Consider the following 20673-nt stretch of genomic DNA (forward strand, 5'->3'; position numbering starts at 1 on the left):
GAATATCACCTTCCGCCGGCCCCGCCTCTCATGCAAACCCCTTGCTGAGAGCCCGGGGCGAAAGTCCTCTCGGCAAATGTGAGGCGGGCAGGGCGTGCGTTCCGGGTGCGGGAGGAGCTGCGGTGAAAGGCAGGAGGTGGCAGAGGAGCAGAGGGGGCAAATCGGGCGGGCGGTGGGCAGCGCGGAAAGGCCGAGGGGCCCCTGGTGCCGCGGACCGGCTGAAAACCCCCAACGGCCCGGTCCCGGTCCGCGGACCGGCGGTTGGAGACCCCTGCTCTACAGTATTTAGGACTGGTAGAATGGCTTTATTAATTTGAGCAAAATCAACAAACACAAAGTATTAGAAGTCAAGAATTGTGATGCTCTAAAGTGTCTGTATTTACCACCAAATCTTTATGTAGTTTCTTTTTAAATGGATCTTATCTTATGGTCTATTTGTGGAGTAGATAAATCTCAGGACCCTGCTACTGTTTAATGACAATACTATTAGGTGGCATCTTCAGGAATCAAAAACAGTTAAGGGCAGTTGGAGCACATGGGGAATATGTGCTTGCAGGTATGGATACATAAGTGGATTCCAAGTATGCATTGAGAGCGGATATAACCTTTGAAGCCCAAGAGTTTACTGTTTATAAACAATCAATGTTAATCATAATATTCTATGAACTTGCTGACTTCAATCCCATCTTCAGAGCTCCCCAGAAGCTGATCCAACAAGGTAACTCTTGTGAATAGTCAAAAAGCAGAGGTGATACACAACGTGTATCAGAGAGTTTAATGTGTGGTTAAGGCAGTGGTGTAAAGCTGAAGGTTTTGGCTATGTAAGTCATGATGTCAGTAGGTGGTCTAATAGGGAGTTGTTTAAGAGGGATGGTTTGCATCCATCATACAGAGGTACCCAGGTGCTCGGTGAGGAATTCAGAACTTTTTTGGACAGGCATTTAAACTAGGTAAAGGGGACAGAGATGTAACTGATGTGGGTGATTTCTGTCCCCGACCAATGAGGATAAAGCAGTTTTTGGAAGCTTATGAAAAGGGAGCTGCAAATAATATAGATGTAGTTGTTGATGATAAGGGGCAAACTAATAACGAAAATAATGTTCTTCGGGTAATGTGCACAAATGCTCGAAGCTTGAGCAACAAGCTCTGTGAATTAATGGCCATAATATCTAGAGATAATTTGGACCTGGTTGCCATAACTGAGACATGGTTTAAGGATTCTAATGAATGGGAAATATCCATACCAGGATATACACTGTATAGGAAGGATAGAATAGAGAGAAGGGGAGGTGGAGTAGCCATTTATATTAAAGAAAGTCTAAAAACAACACTAATTCAAAATACGTGTCAAGATCTAGAGACTCTCTGGATTTGCATGCAAAATAAAGAAGGTTCTGTCATTAGAATTGGGGTGATCTATAGGCCTCCAGGGCAATCCGAGGAATATGACAACAAGATGGTGGATGAAATTACCCAAATGGCAGTAAAGGGAGATATTGTGGTTATGGGTGATTTCAACATGCCTGATGTTGACTGGAATATCCCCAGTGCCCTTACATGCAAAAGTAAGAATATAGTAGAGGCCTTTACAGGAGCAGCTCTGGCACAGCTGGTTAAGACACCAACTAGAGGGGAGAATATTCTAGATTTGGTTTTTACGAATGGGAATTGGGTTTCAGATGTCAAGGTGGGAGAAAATTTAGGTTGCAGTGACCATCTATGTTTGTGGTTTGATGTAAAAACTCATTGTGAGCAATCCTATAATGCAACCAAAGTATTGGATTTCAGAAAAACAAATTTTAATGCAATGGGAGAATATTTAGATAATGAATTAAAGGGGAGGGATAAAATGGCAGGAGCGAGCATCCAGTGGACTGTATTAAAAAAGGCCATCTTAAAAGTCACTGGACTGTATGTAAGACAAATAACTAAAGGTAAAAGGAAGAAGAAACCGCTATGGTTTAGCAATGATGTAAGGGCTATAGTCAATGAAAAAAAGGCTGCCTATAGGAGGTACAAAGAGTCTGGAAGTATAGCTGATAGGGAGGTATATAAAATGAGACAGAAGGAGGCGAAACAGATAATATATGCTGCTAAAGCCTCAAAAGAGGAAGAAATTGCCAAATCTGTAAAGAAGGGGGATAAAACCTTCTTCAGATATATTAATGATAAGAAGAAGAAAAACTGCGGCATCACGAAGCTTAGTACCGGGAATAATACATGCATTAATGGGAATAAGGAGATCGCTGACCATTTCAATAGCTACTTCTGTTCAGTTTTCTCAAAAGACACCTTACAAAATAATACTATAGAGGGATATAGCATTGCTTCCAGCTGTACGGATTCAGCTCCAGTGATCTTAGAAGCCGATGTCTTAGAAGAACTTGAACGATTAAAGATAAATAAGGCAATGGGTCCAGATGGCATCCACCCCAGAGTTCTTAAAGAACTCAGATCTGTCATTGCTACCCCCCTGACTGATTTGTTTAACCAATCCTTGTTAACAGGAGAAGTTCCTGAGGATTGGAGAATGGCCAGTGTTGTGCCTATTCACAAGAAGGGCAGTAGAGAAGAAGCTGGTAACTACAGGCCAGTTAGCTTGACATCAGTTGTAGTTAAAATGATGGAGACTCTACTCAAAAAGAGGATAAATCAGCACCTAAAAAACAATAACTTATTAGACCCAAATCAGCATGGCTTTACTGAAGGCAAATCATGTCAGACTAATCTCATTGATTTCTTTGACTATGTCACAAAGGTGTTGGATGAAGGTGGTGCCGTGGATATTGCCTACCTGGACTTCAGCAAAGCCTTTGATACGGTTCCACATAAAGAGCTGATAGATAAATTAGTGAAGATTGGACTTAATCCCTGGATAGTTCAATGGATTTGCAGCTGGCTGAAGCGTAGACATCAGAGAGTTATTGTTAATGGCGAGTATTCTGAGCAGAGTCAGGTTACAAGCGGTGTGCCACAAGGATCTGTTCTGGGTCCTATTCTTTTTAATATATTTGTGAGTGACATAGGGGAAGGTTTGGTAGGGAAGGTTTGCCTATTTGCCGATGACTCTAAAGTGTGCAATAGGGTTGATATTCCTGGAGGCGTCTGTAATATGGTAAATGATTTAGCTTTACTAGATAAATGGTCTAAGCAATGGAAACTGCAGTTTAATGTTTCCAAATGTAAAATAATGCACTTGGGGAAAAGGAATCCTCAATCTGAGTATTGTATTGGCAGTTCAGTGTTGGCAAATACTTCAAAAGAAAAGGATTTAGGGGTAGTGATTTCTGACAGTCTCAAAATGGGTGAACAGTGCAGTCAGGCGGTAGGGAAAGCAAGTAGGATGCTTGGCTGCATAGCTAGAGGTATAACAAGCAGGAAGAGGGAGATTATGATCCCACTATATAGAATGATGGTGAGACCACATTTGGAATACTGTGTTCAGTTCTGGAGACCTCACCTACAAAAAGATATTGACAAAATTGAACGGGTCCAAAGACGGGCTACAAGAATGGTGGAAGGTCTTAAGCATAAAACGTATCAGGAAAGACTTAATGAACTCAATCTGTATAGTCTGGAGGACAGAAGGAAAAGGGGGGACATGATCGAAACATTTAAATATATTAAAGGGTTAAATAAGGTCCAGGAGGGAAGTGTTTTTAATAGGAAAGTGAACACAAGAACAAGGGGACACAATCTGAAGTTAGTTGGGGGAAAGATCAAAAGCAACATGAGAAAATATTATTTTACTGAAAGAGTAGTAGATCCTTGGAACAAACTTCCAGCAGATGTGGTAGATAAATCCACAGTAACTGAATTTAAACATGCCTGGGATAAACATATATCCATCCTAAGATAAAATACAGAAAATAGTATAAGGGCAGACTAGATGGACCATGAGGTCTTTTTCTGCCGTCAGACTTCTATGTTTCTATGTTTCTATGTTTTTTTTAAAGGAAGGAAGTATCTGGCATGTGCTTCAAGTTAAACTCAATGAAATCTATTGTCTCCCAACCTTGGATTGACTCTTCATTGGTAGCAAAACAGGTTCATTAGGTGTTGTATGGCCAAGGATTAAATTGTGTTTTAAAAACAAAGTTGCATGAAGTTTGATTTTGATATTTTGATATAAAGGTAATTTAATTTTGATATAAAGGTAATTACTATATCTGCATAATAGTAAAGTTTATTTACCCTATTTATTAAAGTAGAATAGTTCAAATTACTTTTCTTTTTCTCCTTCTTTTATTAGTTTTATTCAGAGTTTTATGTTTTGTATGAACTGTATTCAAACGTTTAGGTTTTTCTATTCTTTCTTGCAGTTGTTAAAACAGTAATAATCTTTTTTAAAAAGGAGTATATACTTACAGTGCTATATAGGTAAGGCCCCCAAGCAAGCACAGAATCTAAAAGAAACAAAAATTAAATTTGGCTTTTAAGAAAATAAAACAGACTAATGAGCATAAACTTTAGTATCTTTCTCACATTTTTCTATTTAAAACAGGCAGGAAATGTTTTAAGTTCCAGAGCATTTTCTGCATCAAGCCAAAATAAGAACTTATATAAAATCAATCCTAGCAATTTACAAATTGGCAACTTTTCAAAAGGAACAGAAGGAGAAGGAAGAGGAGGCAGCAGCATCAGTGCAGGGAAAGAACTCTTAGTTTTTAAAGTGAAGTGGAACCTCACAAAATCTCTAAATCCATGGAGATCTAATTTTGCACCAGAGTGTGCATTATTTGAAGGTGTCAAAATCTGGAGCCTTCCAGGAGCATTGATACAAGCTTTCCATCACCCCCAGATTGCAGGGATAGCCATGGTGGCTGGGTGCTGAAAGACATATATTCTAACTAACATATCTAGATACTACCAGGCTGAGAATGATATTGAACCAGGGGTGAAATTCAGCTGGTTTGGACATGTTCTATAGAACCGGTGGTGGTGATTATGTGCAGTTCAGAGAACAGATAAATCACATCACTGACTAGTCCCGCCCCACCCCTCCCACTCACTCCTTGTCTCCTCCTTTGTATCATACACAAAAACAAACATGAGGCAAGACTGGGTTGAACTTTTCCGTTGGTCCTGTGGGTATGACTTGATGGGTATGCGCCATGCTTACCAAGCCATGCCCACAGAACCGATAGGGGAAAAATTTGACTGGCACCTTTGCATTGAATTATTCACATTTTTAAAAAGATCTTATTCATGTTGCCATTAAATATTCTAAGGAATGTTCTGATCTCCAGCTAAGGCCACTGGTAATTGAAATAGAGGATTACTAAATGCATAGATTTGTAAAACAACACATCATCTTTATTTTTCTTTCCTCTGGTCCACACTGAATCATCTCGGCACGCAGTGCTCTCTTATCTTAAACTTCGATAGGCAAGGCAACATCAAAATCATTAAAGCATTCCACAAGTCATTCTAAGATTTATGGTTAGTCAGAGTTAGCCCAGGATAATAAAAACTGCAATTAAAAGCACACAAGGCAAAGCTTACTTTCGGAGCCGCTTGAAGAAACCTCCATATTTCTTAATAGCAGATTGACAACTCAACCCTTCTCTTCCGCTGACACCCGGACGTGATGAATGAATGAATTAATTAATTAACCCGTTCCTCTCCTTAATATTTCTTCCCTGGCACTTGCTCACTTCGCCTCTGCAAGCATCTGAAATAAGGATTTACCCATCTAGAATCTGTTTCTCCTTCACTTGAATCTGAACTCATAGAAACGTCCTGTGGTTGGTCTCCTACTTCTTCTGCCTGTAAATCAGGCCCCGCCACTAATTCATAAACACTTTCTGAATCAGAATCTGAAAAATCTCCAAACTGAACAGGAGTATACACAACAAGGAATAGCCAAGATTTTGAGAGAGGATTAAACTCTCTGGACTATTTTCAAATTACATGGGAAGCCCAACCCGGATTCTTACTGACAACTGTCATTATGTATCTAATAACAGACATTCTGTTTGCAGTAATCAGGATCACGTGTTGGCTCTCCTGTTCCAACATGCAATATCATTTTCCCTTTAAGATAAAAACTGCTCAGTTTAATCATACTTAAAATAGCCAACCAGAAAGCCGTATATAATTAAATATATAATTCTCTGTGGCTGGAATATTAAACTTCCAATAGAAGAGAATATCTATAGCTCAGGGTTGAACTGCAGAGTCCTTGGTGTTCTCTGAACCTAGTTGTTTGTTTGCAGACATTTCATTACCTAACTAGGTAACATCATCAGTATTATTTACTCATGTAATGAAACATCTGCAAGCAAAGCACTAGGCTCTGAGAGGACCAAGGCCTCGTTATTAAACTTCCTCAGTCTCCAAAAAACTATATGACAGACAAGCAGAATGGAGTAATTTCAGTATGCAGATAAGGTGGAGAAAAGAGGATTTTAATCCTAAGGCACCTAAAGTTGAACCTTGTTGCTGGTACTGAATATCAAATCATCCTTCCCCACCCCACCCGCACCCAAGGTTCCAGAAAGGGGCAAGAAATACCTTGGAAGGTGCACAATAGCATAGATCTACTTAGCTCGACATGAATATACCTAGAGGAGAAATCCATGAATCACCAAGGGCTACTCCACGAAAATTGCACTTGATTGCTCCAGCTTGAATACCCTTAAAAATAGAATTAAGGTTTAATTAAAAGCTTAATTATTCTCAGGTAAATGTATCATATCTTTTGAACACTTTCCCTTAAGGGCAGGAAGAAAGCAGACAGGCACTACAGATTATTAAAATAGTCGATTTCTTAGCTGATGCTATAGCTAAGTAAGGCACTTTTTTGGCTAAAAGCAATCAAATCTCTAGCCATATCTCATACATGCGGGGCTGCGTGTGTCAAGATCAGGAAGTGGATGGAGCTTAAGTCTTGCCTCTCTGAAATCTTGTGCAATGATGAATGTGCAAAAGGATTGGGTTTGCCTTGTGATGGATTGCTCACCATCTTGCCAATTTAAACATGCCTCTGTGGACTCTACTGCCTATGGAGAGTTTATTTTAGCTCAGTGGAAATATCCTTTGCCTCCATTGTGTTAGTTATCAAATTCATAACAGGAATCAAGTCTGGGAGAGACACTAGCTGTATTTTTTGGAGTATAAGATGCATCTTTTCCCCACTAAAAGAAGGTGGAAATGGTGTGCCTTATACATTGAATGCAGCTTTTTTTTTGCTGTCCTGACACCTTCCACCCCCCCGCCTGCAGCGTGGGTGTTGCGGGAGGGCAAAAATGCATGTTTTTGTGAAAAATGGCCCATTTTTCACCTGTTTTTTCCCCAAAACTGGGTGGGCAACATGTCTGGGGAGCCTGCAGAGCACTCCCGGGGACTGGGGGGAAGGCAAAAATGCCTCAATTTTTGTGAAAAACAGGCACACAATGGCCTGTTTTTCATAAAAATGGGGACATTTTTGCCATCCCCCAGCATCCAAGAGCTGTCTGCAGGCTCCCCAGACGTTGCCCACCCAATTTTTTGCAAAAAAAAAAAAATGGGCAAAAAACAGTCAGGGTTTTTTGCAAAAATAGGACTGTTTTTAACTTCTAATTACCCCATCTAGCATGACTGGAGGAGGAATTTTGAGAGTTGAACCCCAAAGTCTTAAAGCTGTCAAGTTTGAAGTTTGTAAAAAGTGTTCATAGTTGTAAAAAGTATACATGTTTGTAAATAGTATTCTGCTACACTGGTATTTTATTAAATAATTATTAAATAATATATTATTAAATAATATATTACTACACCATTTGGTTCCATGTTTTCCACCTCTAAAATCTAGGTGCGTCTTATACTCTGGTGCGTCTAATACTTATCCGTAGAGCTTGGTTCTCCCAAGATCTCTTTAATCAAAAATATACTTGACATTATGTAATTTGTACATTACATTTTTCTTCCCGCCTTCCCTCCCTCCCTTCCACATCAACTTTCTTCCACATTTTCTGATAACAGTTAAAGGGAAAAGGAAGAATAGCTGCTCAATCACTTGCTAACCCATGGCTCCTAATGTCAATATGCCCTTACACAACTGGTTTGCAACAGGGATGTACAATATATTTTGGTCTGAGGACCACACCTGGTGCCTGAGTCACATACACGATCTACACATCCACATGAGAGGAAGGGAAGGGCAAAGAAACTAATAGGATTGGGTCAAAAAGCAAGATTGAATTGAATTTAAATGGTAACATTAAAATGAACTGTTCAACAGCTGTGATTATTCTTGCAATATCAGATACAATAAGAAGTTGTATTGGTCAACTGTTTTGGAGAATGCCGTGGGTGGGGGAGCAACCGAGGCTTCTTAGGGGTGCCTGTGACCAACTGTCCATGGCCCACTCTAAGCAATCCTGAGTGGAATTCCAAATTCAGATGACTGGATGAAAAATATATTGGGATGTGGAAGAAGGACTGGAAGAACCTGGGGTTGGGGTGAAAGAGGGATTAGCCTAGAATCCTTATGTGCCCACAAGCTGACGAAGTCCAACACATGTTATGTACCATCGACTCTTATCTAAATTTAAGCAGGTACCGTTTAGTTGAGAAAATTCTGGTGCATAAGTTATAGCAGGTTTTCAACCTGTGATCCACAGATCCCTGGGAGGCCGCAATGTTGTCACAGGCTTGAAGAAATGTTATGATCTAAATCTTGGGCTAAGTCTTGGTGATCCATGGCCATGCTCCATAGCCACAAAAAGTATTTAAAGGGGGTCCTTGAAGAAAACAAGGTTGAGAACCACTGGGCTATAGCAATAAATCAGTTAATTGAACCACTTGTAGACCTCATCTTTCACATCTGACATGGGAACACATATATATTTCATATCAGAGATAACAGTACCTAGCCAGTTTTGTTCTGCAAAAAAGCAAAGGCAGTCAAATATAGTTAATTCTGGGAAAGGAGAGCATCAGAAAACCCAGGGTCATAGACCAATAAACTGAGAGGTGAGGACTCTATCCCAGAAGCAGTAGCAAAACACTTTCATCTTAATCAACAACCAATCTTGGTCTGAGGAAGATTTTATATGACTCATTTATTAAGAGAGATTTTTCCCTCAGGATCTTGCAGAAGAAACCCAAGCTAGCTTGAGAGAATCCATTTTCACTTGACAGGAAAAAGATCAACTTTACCTTGTGAACTTCCAGAGCAATTGCAGCTGCCATTTTTCCTCCATAAGATTCGGAAAAGATGTAGAAAGGGATTGTCTGAAAGGAAAACTTAAGAGATTGAGCAACTGAACCCTTGATACACCTTCCACAAAAATAAAAGAATTGCTCAATACATAAATAATCCTTCACTCTTTTCCTTGATGCCCATGAAACATAGAAACATAGAAACATAGAAGTCTGACAGCAGAAAAAGACCTCATGGTCCATCTAGTCTGCCCTTATACTATTTTCTGTATTTTATCTTAGGATGGATATATGTTTATCCCAGCCATGTTTAAATTCAGTTACTGTGGATTTATCTACCACGTCTGCCGGAAGTTTGTTCCAAGGATCTACTACTCTTTCAGTAAAATAATATTTTCTCATGTTGCTTTTGATCTTTCCCCCAACTACCTTCCGATTGTGTCCCCTTGTTCTTGTATGAACTCCACAGGAAAATATTTATTCAGCAGAGCAACATGAAATGGCCTCCATCTCCAAAAAGCATTATGAATCACATAAATGCAAGCTGATTGCCGAGCACCCAAAATACAATTATGTGACCAGGGGAGGGGGCAGTTGTCAAGACTTTGAATGTTGCAATGCTAAGCGGTTGTCATAACTTGTCACAACTCAAGAATTACCTATACATCAAATTAAGTTATTACCAAGTAGGACATTTGGGATTTCATTCCAAAAATTTAAAAAAATCTAACATTTAATTTTATTTCTCCCTGAAGTTAGAGAATCTATTCTCATTTTGACGACAGGCCAACACAATGAATTTACAAGGACCTTTCATGTCTCCCTCTGATCCTAGTTAAAACCCTGCTCCCCGGGATTGATTGATCCTACGGCCTAAGTCTTTCTGGCCAAAATTAGGCCTAGGATTATAAATCACTCCATTAAAGGGCCAATTTTCAGGAGGGAGCAATCGCTACATTCTGCACTAACTACACCATCATTTACCCCATGTTCTCAAAACAACTTCAAATGGGGCGGGGCTTAAATCTAACCTTCGGGCACATTCAAATTGTGAATTTCTGCTAAGTCAGCATTTCCAACCAGCCTTGCCCTATAACAGATACTGTTAACAGGATACGAGTCTGTAGGAGCTTTAGCAAGCATAACTATTAGTGGACTGGCTTTGGCATGAACAAAGATCCCAATTGAACAAAGATGCCAATTTGCAAGGAAGTCAGCAGAAGTGAATTTAAGCAAGGTTTCCTTCTATAAACATCCATTCCCAAAGCCAGCAGAGCTTAAAGAAAAGGCTTTTGTGATGAGTACTTCAGTTTTACAATGCCTGAATGGGGCTAATGTGTAGCTTAGGGACTTCATACAGTGGTAGTGGACAATACGGCATTCCATGGGCTGTTCCGGCTGTACTTGCCTGGAATTCCACCTTTGATTTAAAGAACTCTCGGAGAACCACCATCATATCCGAAGCGACCATGCTGAGATCAGTGGCATAGGCAAGGGTGTCATTAACGTAGCTATATCCGGTGCCAACAGGATTGTCAACGAAGAGAAGACTTGCTGCCTGCAGCTACACCACCCAAAGAAAACACTGACATCAGCAACACACATAGAGGGAGAGCAGCATACTTAAAAGGGATGACAAAGAAGGAGTCTTGCAAAGATTTCCATAAAGGCAAGAGGAGCGAGCTTATTTTGCATTGAAAAGATAGTGCACTACTCATTATCATTATATTTTAAGCCTAGAGGCATTTATTAAATATGTCTTACCATTAGCTATTCTCAGCCATAGAAGTCTTTTAATTTCAGTTGTTACTTGCAACAGAGTCAAACCTTCCACAGCTTGTGGTTCAAAAGAATATTTTTTCCCAATGTTAAGTTCATTCTTTTAAGGTTTTATAAATTATTCTTATGTGTCTGTCTGTATAATTTATTATAATAATAATAATTTATTCAATTTGTATGCCGCCCCTCTTCGTGGACTCGGAGCGGCTCACAACAAATAATACAATATAACAAATCTAATGTTAATAACATTTAAAAACCCAACATTAAAACCATACATCACAATCATTCCATGCGTTAACTATATATACCTGGGGTAGGGGTATCTTTGTTCCCCCATGCCAGGCGACATAAATGGGTCTTTAGCAACTTATGAAAGGCAGGGAGGGTGAGGGCGGTTCTAATTTCTGGGGAAAGTTGATTCCAAAGGGCCAGGGCCATCACAGAGAAGGCTCTCCCCCTGGGGCCCGCCAGCCGACATTGTTTAGTTGACGGGACCCGGAGGAGGCCAACTCTGTGGGACCTAATCGGTCGCTGGGATTCGTGCGGCAGAAGACGGTCCCTGTATGTGTATGTTGTTGTGTACATGTACATATATATGAATCCAAAATAACATCTAAAACCTTATTTGGTTGTTTAACCCAAGGACAATATTAAAAAATAGAGCAAATAAAGATTTTCTGGCATAAAGACAAGTAACCTATTAGGTTCAGCTTCAGAAGCATACAGTATATGGGCACCTAGAGGAAAATGAGGAAGAAAGATTTCAAAGTCTGCATCTCAAACAAAAATCAACATATTGAAAAAGCATATTTATTTAATAAGGCCTGCCAGAACGTGCCCAATCTTCCCACTATAAGTTTACCCAAGTTGTCTTTCTTGGTTTTAGATCAGAATCTAAAGGGCCAATCTCTTCAAAATTCCCGTATCCGCAACCTGAAGCTCCTGGGCCTCCCTGTGAAAACACAAAGATGAAGAGAAATGAAAAGAAAGATGTCAGCCATTTTTCTTGCTATCTTATTTTTCATTTATCTCCCAAGAAAAGGAGGTATGATGAACATAATGGTTTCATTTCAAGGCTGTAACGGAAATCTACAAATAGAATCCTGCTATGATAGTCCGCATGGGAAAAAAAATAAAGGTCTTTAAGAGATGCCCAGTAGAATAATTTCTGAATTGTCCCAGGCCCAGCTAACCTTAATTCCTGCTTGTTACAGCTAGTCCTTGATTTACAATCACAATTGAGTCCAAAATCTCTGTTGCTAAGCAAGACAGTTACATGAATTTTACCACATTTTACGACCTTTCTAGCCACAGTTGTTAAGTGAATCACTGCCATAGTTAAGTTAGTATCATGGTTATTAAGTGAAACTGATTTCCCCATTGATTTTGTTTGCCAGAAGGTCCATAAAATGATCACATGACCCTGGGACACTGCAACTGTCATAAATACAGTGGTACCTTGTCATACGAACCCCTCGTCATACGAACTTTTCGAGACAGGAACCCGGGGTTCAGATTTTTTTTGCCTTTTCTTGTGAACTTTTTTCGCCTTACGAACCCACCGCCGCCGCTGAGATGCCTCACCTTCGGACTTCCGTTGCCAGCAGAGCACCCGTTTTTGCGATCCTGGGATTCCCCTCCTGGGATTTCCCTACAGCATCGCAAACACGCGGAAGTCCGGAGGTGGGGTTTCCCATGGAGGAGAGCCTCAGGGGAATCCCAGGATTGCAAAAACGGGTGCTCTACTGACAATGGAAGTTCAGAGGTGGGTTTCCCAGCGAGGGAAACCTCAGCGAAATCGCACCATCACAAAAACACGGAGGTCTGGAGGTGGGGTTTCGAGGACTTCCGGGTTTTTGTGATGATGCGATTTCGCTGAGGCTTCCCTCGCTGGGAAACCCCGCCTCTGGACTTCCGTTGCCAGCGAAGCGCCCGTTTTTGTGATCCTGAGATTCCCCTCCTGGGATTTCCCTATAGCATCACAAAAATGCGGAAGTCTGGAGGTGGGGTTTCCCATGGAGGGGAGCTTCAGGGGAATCCCACCAGTGCAAAAACAGGCACTTTGGCTTGAAAAAGGGGTAAATTTTGGCTTGCATGCATTAATCGGTTTTCCATTGATTTCTATGGGAAACATTTTTTCGTCTTACGAACTTTTCACCTTATGAACCTCCTCCCGGAACCAATTAAGTTCGTAAGACAAGGTATCACTGTACAGGCCAATTGCCAAGGGTCCAAATTTTTGTCAGGTGAACAAGGAGGTGCTGCAATTGTCATAAGTGTAAAAAACAATCATAAATTGCTTTTTTTTGTGTGCTGTTGCAATTTCAGTCACTAAATGAATGGTTGTTGAGAGTTACCTGTTAAGGCTTAGGAATGCCACAATTAAATTCTATAGCTCATTTATGTTATGCAATCATTTAACTTTTGCCCTCACAATTTGCATTACTGTTCCCAATTCTTGACTTGCTGCTCATCCTCCACTATATTTAGCCATTGATCAGTGCTTTGAATCTTTAAAAGCTTCTGCAGTTTGAGACTAAGGAAATATTAGTAAGAAGTGACAAGTTTCATATTCTAAGTATCTTAAATTGCAACATATAAAAAGTAGGATAGAGCTACAAAGAAGCTTAATATAATATGCCTTCCTCAATTTTGGCTTAAAGTGTTACAAAATTATCATTGTTTGCAAGTAGCCTGGTTTGTTTTGTGAATTATATTTCAAAAGCAATGGCTAAGTTCATAAAACCCTCCAAGCAACTTACAAATCCAAACAATTTACACTAGAGCTTTGTGTGGTGCCTCGGAAATAATATTTCTGATAATTTCAGCTGCTTTTAATAGCTTGATTTAGAATAATTAGTGCAATGAGATACAATTAATATACAATGAGAGCCAATTTGGTGTAGTGGTCAAGGCATTTGCTAAAAATCCCGAAACCGACAATTCTAGCTCTGCCTTATGCATGAGACTACCTGAGTTATCTTGGGCCAGTCCCATCTTCTCAGCTCTAGGAAGCAAGGAAGAGCAAACCGCTTCTGAAATCTTGCAAAAAACCTGCAGACTGTTCCAGGGAGCCACCAGGAATTAACAATGCTTCCATTTTTTCCCCCTCCCTGCACTCATGCCCCTCCAATACAATCAGTTGATGCTACAAGACTGAATCTACATTTAAACTTTATTTTTTCCCTCTGAAGGATTTATTCAAGGTCCTACAAACCTTCTGTTGCAAGGTTTTACATGGTTCAACTCTACTTCCGATGCCATCACCTTTCCATTACAGCTCACATCAAAGCCTTATCCCCAACTTACCTGCAGCCATAAGATAAGAGGAAGTTGTGTGAAATTCTGAGCGGGACTGTCTGCATAGTACAACCACCAGAACATGCTTGCATTGTTTCTGACAGGAACATATCCCCATGCCTGTTTTGGTTCTTCAGGTTCCTTTATTGAAAAAGCTAAAAGACGGGGGGAAAGTAAGAAATTACCATGTTTTATTTACTGTACTAAGAGCACAAGAGGACTTGGTACTCTCCTACCATTGTGAGAATTTCAGGAGACAAATCTTTTCCTTTCATACCAGCGACCTCCGACCTTGGCAACTTTACAACTTGTGGATTTCAACTCCCAGAATTCCACAAGTCCACAACTCTTAAAATTACCAAGGTTACAGATCCCTGTTTTATACTATCATATCAAATCTATAATTCCTCCATACTTCCTTCTATAATTGTCCTTGAGTAATATGTGGTTCTTTAAAAGCACAGATAGTAGAGATAGCAATGCTACTTTGAGTGCCATAATTATCCTTGGTTTTGCAGGATGCTACACAAACAGGGTTAATCAGCAAGGCCTAGATTAGATTTTGAGCTCCAAGTGTTCCATCAACAAAGATAATGAGAGAATGAGGCAGTCTATGAATCTTTTCTGCCTAGTAAAAGGCCCTGAGGTAACATTCACCCAAAAGTTATGATGAACCACAGAACAAGGTCTACATATCAAAATATCTCATAATATGACTCAAAATCATTAACAAGAAGGGGATGGGTTTTTTTGGTCACCATCAAGGAATCAGCAGATCATCAGTCAATTGAATCCATTCCATTTTTGAGACAAGCTCTGCCCAATTCAACAGGACAAACCATCATCATCTGTGCATTAAACTCTTTCCTTTTTTTAATGAATAGATTGTATTCAAAAACAAAATGGCGGCATCCACAGACTGGCACCAATAGAACTGGCTCTGTGACATTACCACTGGTTTACTACGGTTCTATAGAACCAGTCTGAACTGGGAGGAACCCACCCAGTGCAATTTTTTTGAAGTTCTTCAGTAGACAGGATTCAACCTTGCAAGACATTCCAAGGTCCACAGGTTAACAAACAGGACTATACAGTACAACCAAATCCAGTGCCAAGTAGATTGCCAAGATAGCCTCCTACATCTTTGGCTCATATTCATCATGAAGACACCTTCCTACAGCAGTTTACGTCACATCAGTCCTACTGTCCCCAATGCAATTGCTTACCCGTAGGTGTAGACCTCATGCAAAATACTTCCACCTTCTTTCTCGAGCAGCTATTAACAGGACTTCTTTAAAGGCAGTGTCCAAAGAATGTTAGTTAAAATATTCTAGAACATAGAATACTTTAACTAACAGCTGTATCTAGAGTGCAAAAGACTACTCCTAATTACACTGGTGCTTGCTAGACAACTCATTATTAAAAGCAGGGGAGAGGAGAGAAATAAAACAAAACAGAAGGTCCCAATTCTAAGAGCAATGGGCACAATCTCACATAGAATTGGTGGTTAAAAGTCAGCTGCTCATTAGGATTTACTTCCATAATAAGCAACTGTGAGAATAAATCACATTATTATCTCTGCCTCAAATACTATATTCTGCAAACACAGAAAACTTCCAAGAATAAGGGTTGGTATTCTATAGTAGGAGTTCCCAATTCCTATTTGCAACTTGGTGGTGGGCAGGTACACATGCGCAGCAGTCCACCTCTAATGTGGTCTGATTCCCCTCCCTCCAGCCATATCGACAAGCTGCAAAGATTGTGGATTTCTATCGTAGAGTGATTTACCTACAAGTAAGTCCCATTCAAATCAACGGGATTCACCAGAATACACTGCTATTCCTCTGTGCTCAAATTTAATAGCTCAGAGTTAGGTTGACAGGATTTATATAAGTTTAACACTATTGATCTGAACAGACTGGCATTAAGAAATACCTAACCTGGCTTTAAAAAAGAACCATACATGCAGGCCTATCACATATCATCTGAAAACTCCAGAGGATCACTTGATAGGAGCAAGCTATAGACTGTTCTATAGCTCTCCAATGTCATGTAGCGGTCATCCAGATTTTTTTTTGCCCTGATATAGCCTTAACATCTGGCTCTCTTCCTTATTGCCACCTGATTGAAATGTAGAATAATCTCACAAACATTTACTCTGAAACAGTATCAGTAGTGAGATGGGCAGTATATAAATTTAATAAATACTTTCTAACTTAATTGGGGTTTGCTCTCATGCCACGTTGATGAAGCATGGAGAGATTTAGCTAAAACTAAAGACTCCCAATTCCAGATGTATCCTCAGTTACGGAAACTCAATAAGGAATTTGGGTAGATACTATTCCTCTTTTATTTCTTTTTTTGCATTTGTCTATGAAAAAGCCTGCTGTGCCATATATAGGTAGTCCTCAAGTTACAATCACAATTGTGCCCAGAATTTCTATAGCTGTGAGACATTTGTTAAGTGAGTTTTGCCCCATTTTATAACCTCATTTTATAATGTGTGTCAGGTCACAAAAGGTGGTCACATGACAATCCATCCTAAATATGAGCCAGGTGCCAAGTGTCTGAATTTTAATCACATAACCATACAGATGTTGCAATGCTCAGAGATGTGAAAAAACATGTCACTTTTTTCAATGCAGTTGTAACTTTGAACATTCATTAAATGAATTGTAAGTCAAGGACTACCAATAAACATTTAGTCTCTGAAGAAATATTTCTACCTTTGGGACCATAAGTTATATAATTTAAATTTAAGTTATACTTACATAGTAGTTCTTCCTCCAGTGTCTAATTTTAAAATGCTAGCTTTAAAAAAAAGAGTGACTGCTTAATTGGGATGTTTCCTTTTAGGCAAATTTAAAAACTTGTTTTAAATAACTACCAGTTAAAGGCAGTAGAAAGAGTAGATATTTTACACTCACTTTCCAAACAAGCCTGCTTGGATGGGAATCAAAGCCTTTCCCCACAGTAGCTCATATTTCCCAGCTCTGTGCCAGGCTTGTCACTAGAAATCAGAAAAGTATCTGGATGGCAAGGGGAAGGAGATGCCAACAAAAATACACAAAAAGAGAGAGGGAGAGGGGGAAGAAAGAGAGAGGGGGGGAAAGAAAGAAGGAAGGAAGGAAGACTAAAGATATTAGCTGATACTGATACTGCTTGCATCTACAGATTGAAGCAGCTTTTACTGTAGACTGATAAAATCCCCCCAAAAAATTCCCTAAAGGAGATGTGAAATCCCTCCCCCTTACCCGACCAGATCACACTTGGCTGAAGCTGCTGGGAGTTGTAGTTCACCAACAACCCAAAGTGGAGGCTGGCTCTAAAAAGAGGATCTAAGAAATTTCAGCCCCTGATTACTCATTCAGACTCTGCCACCTCCATAATTTTCTTCCACGGAGGGAGACTTGCATAGCTGGCAGGGTGAGAAAGCACAGCAGCACAAGGCGAGCTTTTTAAAATCCCAATGCAAATAAAACAACAAATACTGTATACCCGCTCAGGTTAGCCTCGAGATGTTACTTATTTTATTTATTTATTTTGTCCAATACACAATACATATTGAAGGGAATAAACATGTAGTAATATATGTCAAGGAAAGGATAGAAGAAAATAAGTCAATGAAGAATAGAGGAAAAGATATATGAATGGAAGAAAAGATAGAGGAAGTATAGGAGAGACAATTGGACAGGGGACGGAAGGCACACCAGTACACTTATGCCGGTCAGTTTTCAATTCAAAATATCACAAAAAGAGCTCCGTTCTCCAATCATGTTCGACCTCCCATAAAGTTGTGTGCAGTTGTATGTGTGTGTGTTTAAATGAGCTGTTACTAATTCAACAGTACTAAAGGAGCACCATTCTCCAGTCGTGTTCCACCTCCGGTAAACGTGTGTATGTTTAAATGAGCTATTATTAACTATGCACGGTTTGGTGTGTGTGTGTGTGTGTGTTTGTGTATATAGGGTCTCTCTCTGTGTGTGTGTCTTCTCTCTGCCTCTCTTCTCTCTCTCTCTCTCTCTGCCTCTCCCCTCCTCTCTGTCTCTTTGTCTTCTCTCTGCCTCTTTTCTCTCTGTCTCTGTTTCTCTCTATGTGTGTGTACTAACCATACACGGTTTGGGGGTAAACCTGTGCGTGTGTGGTTTCTCCCTGTCTCTCTTTCTGTGTCTGTATCTCTCTCACTCTGTCTCTCCATCTCCCTCTCTGTATGTCTTCTGTATGTCTTCTCTCTGACTTCTCTCTGTCACTCTCTCCCCCCCCCCGCGCGCGCGTGTGTTAATTAGCTATTACTAACCACACACGATTTGGGAGGGGAAAGAAGCCCCCTCCTTTCCAAACCTACCTGAACTTAGAATCCGCAGCGACAATATCAGAATGATACTTTCCGTCAGCAACATCATGTGACAGCGGCAGGGCGATCTTAAGAGCAACCACCATAAGACGCGAGCTCCCCGACGGCCGCTCCTGAAGAAGGGGGAAGTGGCGAGCCTCGCAATAGAGATCCTCAAGACCCAGCCCAGCTCGAGATGTTTTTGCTTTCGCCAAAGTTTCTCACGTGATCGCTCTGGGTCCTGGCCCGACCTTTGCGCGCTTACCAGCTTGGATCGGAGGCGTCAGACCAGCTTTCCCCGCGCGACGAGAGCGCGAGATTCAAAAACGCAGGCGCCGATTTGAGGCGCTGTCCCGGCGGGGCGAATTTCGCCTCTGCGGTTTCTTTTGATCCGTGTTGGAAGAACCGCCAAGTCGCTGCAGCCCTCGATCCCTCTAGTTCAGTGTTTTTCAACCAGTGTGCCGTGGCACACTAGTGTGCCGCGAGACATGGTCAGGTGTGCCGCGAAGAAGGAAGCTCAGGTTCTGGTCTCGCAACTTTTTGCTCAGAGAGAGAGAGAGAGAAAGCAAGAGAGAGAGCAAAAGAAAGAGAAAAGAAAGCAAGAGAGAAAGAAAGCAAGAGAGAGAGAGAGAGAAAAGAAGAGGAAGGGGGGAGAGAGAGAGAAATGAGAGGAAAAAGGGGAGGAAAAAAAGAGAAATGAGAAAATTATTGAGACAGAGAATTAGAGAAAAGAGAGAGAAACAAAAGAGAGAGAGAAGTGACTCTTGATTAAAAGCATATGATAAAAAGCACCCAAAGAATAAGAGAGAAAAAAACCCCAGCCCTCACCTGTTTTTGGAAATGGTTCAAGAGTATGTACACACAAATACAGAGGGGGGGAGGAGACAGAGATGGAAAAAGAGAGGAGAGTGTCTTAGGTGTCATTTTGTGTCATTTTGGTTGGTGGTGTGCCCCAGGATTTTGTAAATATAAAAAAATGTGCCGCGGCTCAAAAAAGGTTGAAAATCACTGCTCTAGTTCATTTCCTGGCCCAGTTTTGGCTACCAGGGCGATCAGACTGGTGGGGGGGAAATTAATTTAAAATAGTTTAGCCTGTATGTTGCAACCTGTATCCTGTTTGGAATTGTTTCCATCCAATGTGTTTCAAATGTAACCAAAATGGAACTCTGGCTGAATTCCACCACTGCAACATGCCTCCCCGCCCCCTAAAATGCCCCTATCTACCTTATGAAATATTCGCCTCCTACATCAGTGCTTCTCAATTATTTTCTGTTACCCCACCCCCAAGAAGTAAACATTTTGCAACCCACAACTCTCAGATCTAGGCCCCAATGGAATTTTACTATGTTAATATATTAACATATTAATATTATGTTAATACAGTATATGTATATTAAATAATAGTATTTATTATTAATTATTATTTTACTTATAAGCAAACTATTGGCTGGGGAAAGCTGCTCTACCCACATACCTGGGAGTAAGCCACACTGAACTCAGTGGAGCTTATTTTCGGTTAGGCTACCTTGGTTAGGGTCCTCTTTGGACATGGGGCCAGGCCAACTTAATCAAAATGTTTTGGGATCGCCAGCCTAGCCCGTAAGCGCCAGCTCTGCCAGGCACTCGCAGCGAATGGTGTGGAAGGAGGTTTTAGGGTGCCGTTTGAAGTTTGCACCCAGCTGCAGAAGATGCTCTTCCTTGTCCAGCAGCAGGTTTGCCAAGAACAATAAGAACCCACGTAGTCGCCCCACCGCACCTGGCCACCTTCTTTTATGGGCTCGGAGCAGTGTGAAACTGGGAAAACACTACCCATCCAAGGGGAATCAATTGAGAGGGACCACGCATGTTCTGCAGAGTCACACGTGCCCCCTGGCATCAACCCCCAGGGGGACACACCCCACTATTTGCGAAGGACTGCCCTACATACAGCCACACATAGCCCTCTATCTTAGGAAATGTTCTTCCTCTGTGTAGACCTATTTATTTTCTGGAAGTCATCCAAGACCAGATTATGTCATCAGGCCTGGGAATCTCAGGGAACCTGTGAAATCTTGAAGTGCTCCCTTGATTATCTAAACTCTAAACTCTTCTGTGTTTTGTGCTTTTAAAATTTT

At 40.7% G+C, this 20673-nt stretch overlaps 1 protein-coding gene across 1 annotated transcript in view; it reads right to left on the reverse strand.

Annotated features, from left to right (window-relative positions):
- SCPEP1 (serine carboxypeptidase 1) overlaps positions 1-18809 on the reverse strand; it is a 33486-nt gene extending 14677 nt beyond the window's left edge. The window contains exons 1-7 of the mRNA XM_070740461.1: positions 18572-18809; positions 14236-14381; positions 11789-11878; positions 10553-10708; positions 9142-9216; positions 6567-6639; positions 4369-4406 (exon numbers count right to left, since the gene is read on the reverse strand). Of these exons, the coding sequence (XP_070596562.1) occupies positions 4369-4406; positions 6567-6639; positions 9142-9216; positions 10553-10708; positions 11789-11878; positions 14236-14381; positions 18572-18629 (636 nt within the window). The 5' untranslated portion in view covers positions 18630-18809. The remainder of the gene's footprint in view (positions 1-4368; positions 4407-6566; positions 6640-9141; positions 9217-10552; positions 10709-11788; positions 11879-14235; positions 14382-18571) is intronic.
- Between the last annotated feature and the right edge of the window lie 1864 nt (positions 18810-20673).

The sequence above is a fragment of the Erythrolamprus reginae genome, chromosome 2, assembly GCF_031021105.1.
Source record: "Erythrolamprus reginae isolate rEryReg1 chromosome 2, rEryReg1.hap1, whole genome shotgun sequence".
Classification (NCBI taxonomy): Eukaryota; Metazoa; Chordata; class Lepidosauria; order Squamata; family Dipsadidae; genus Erythrolamprus; species Erythrolamprus reginae.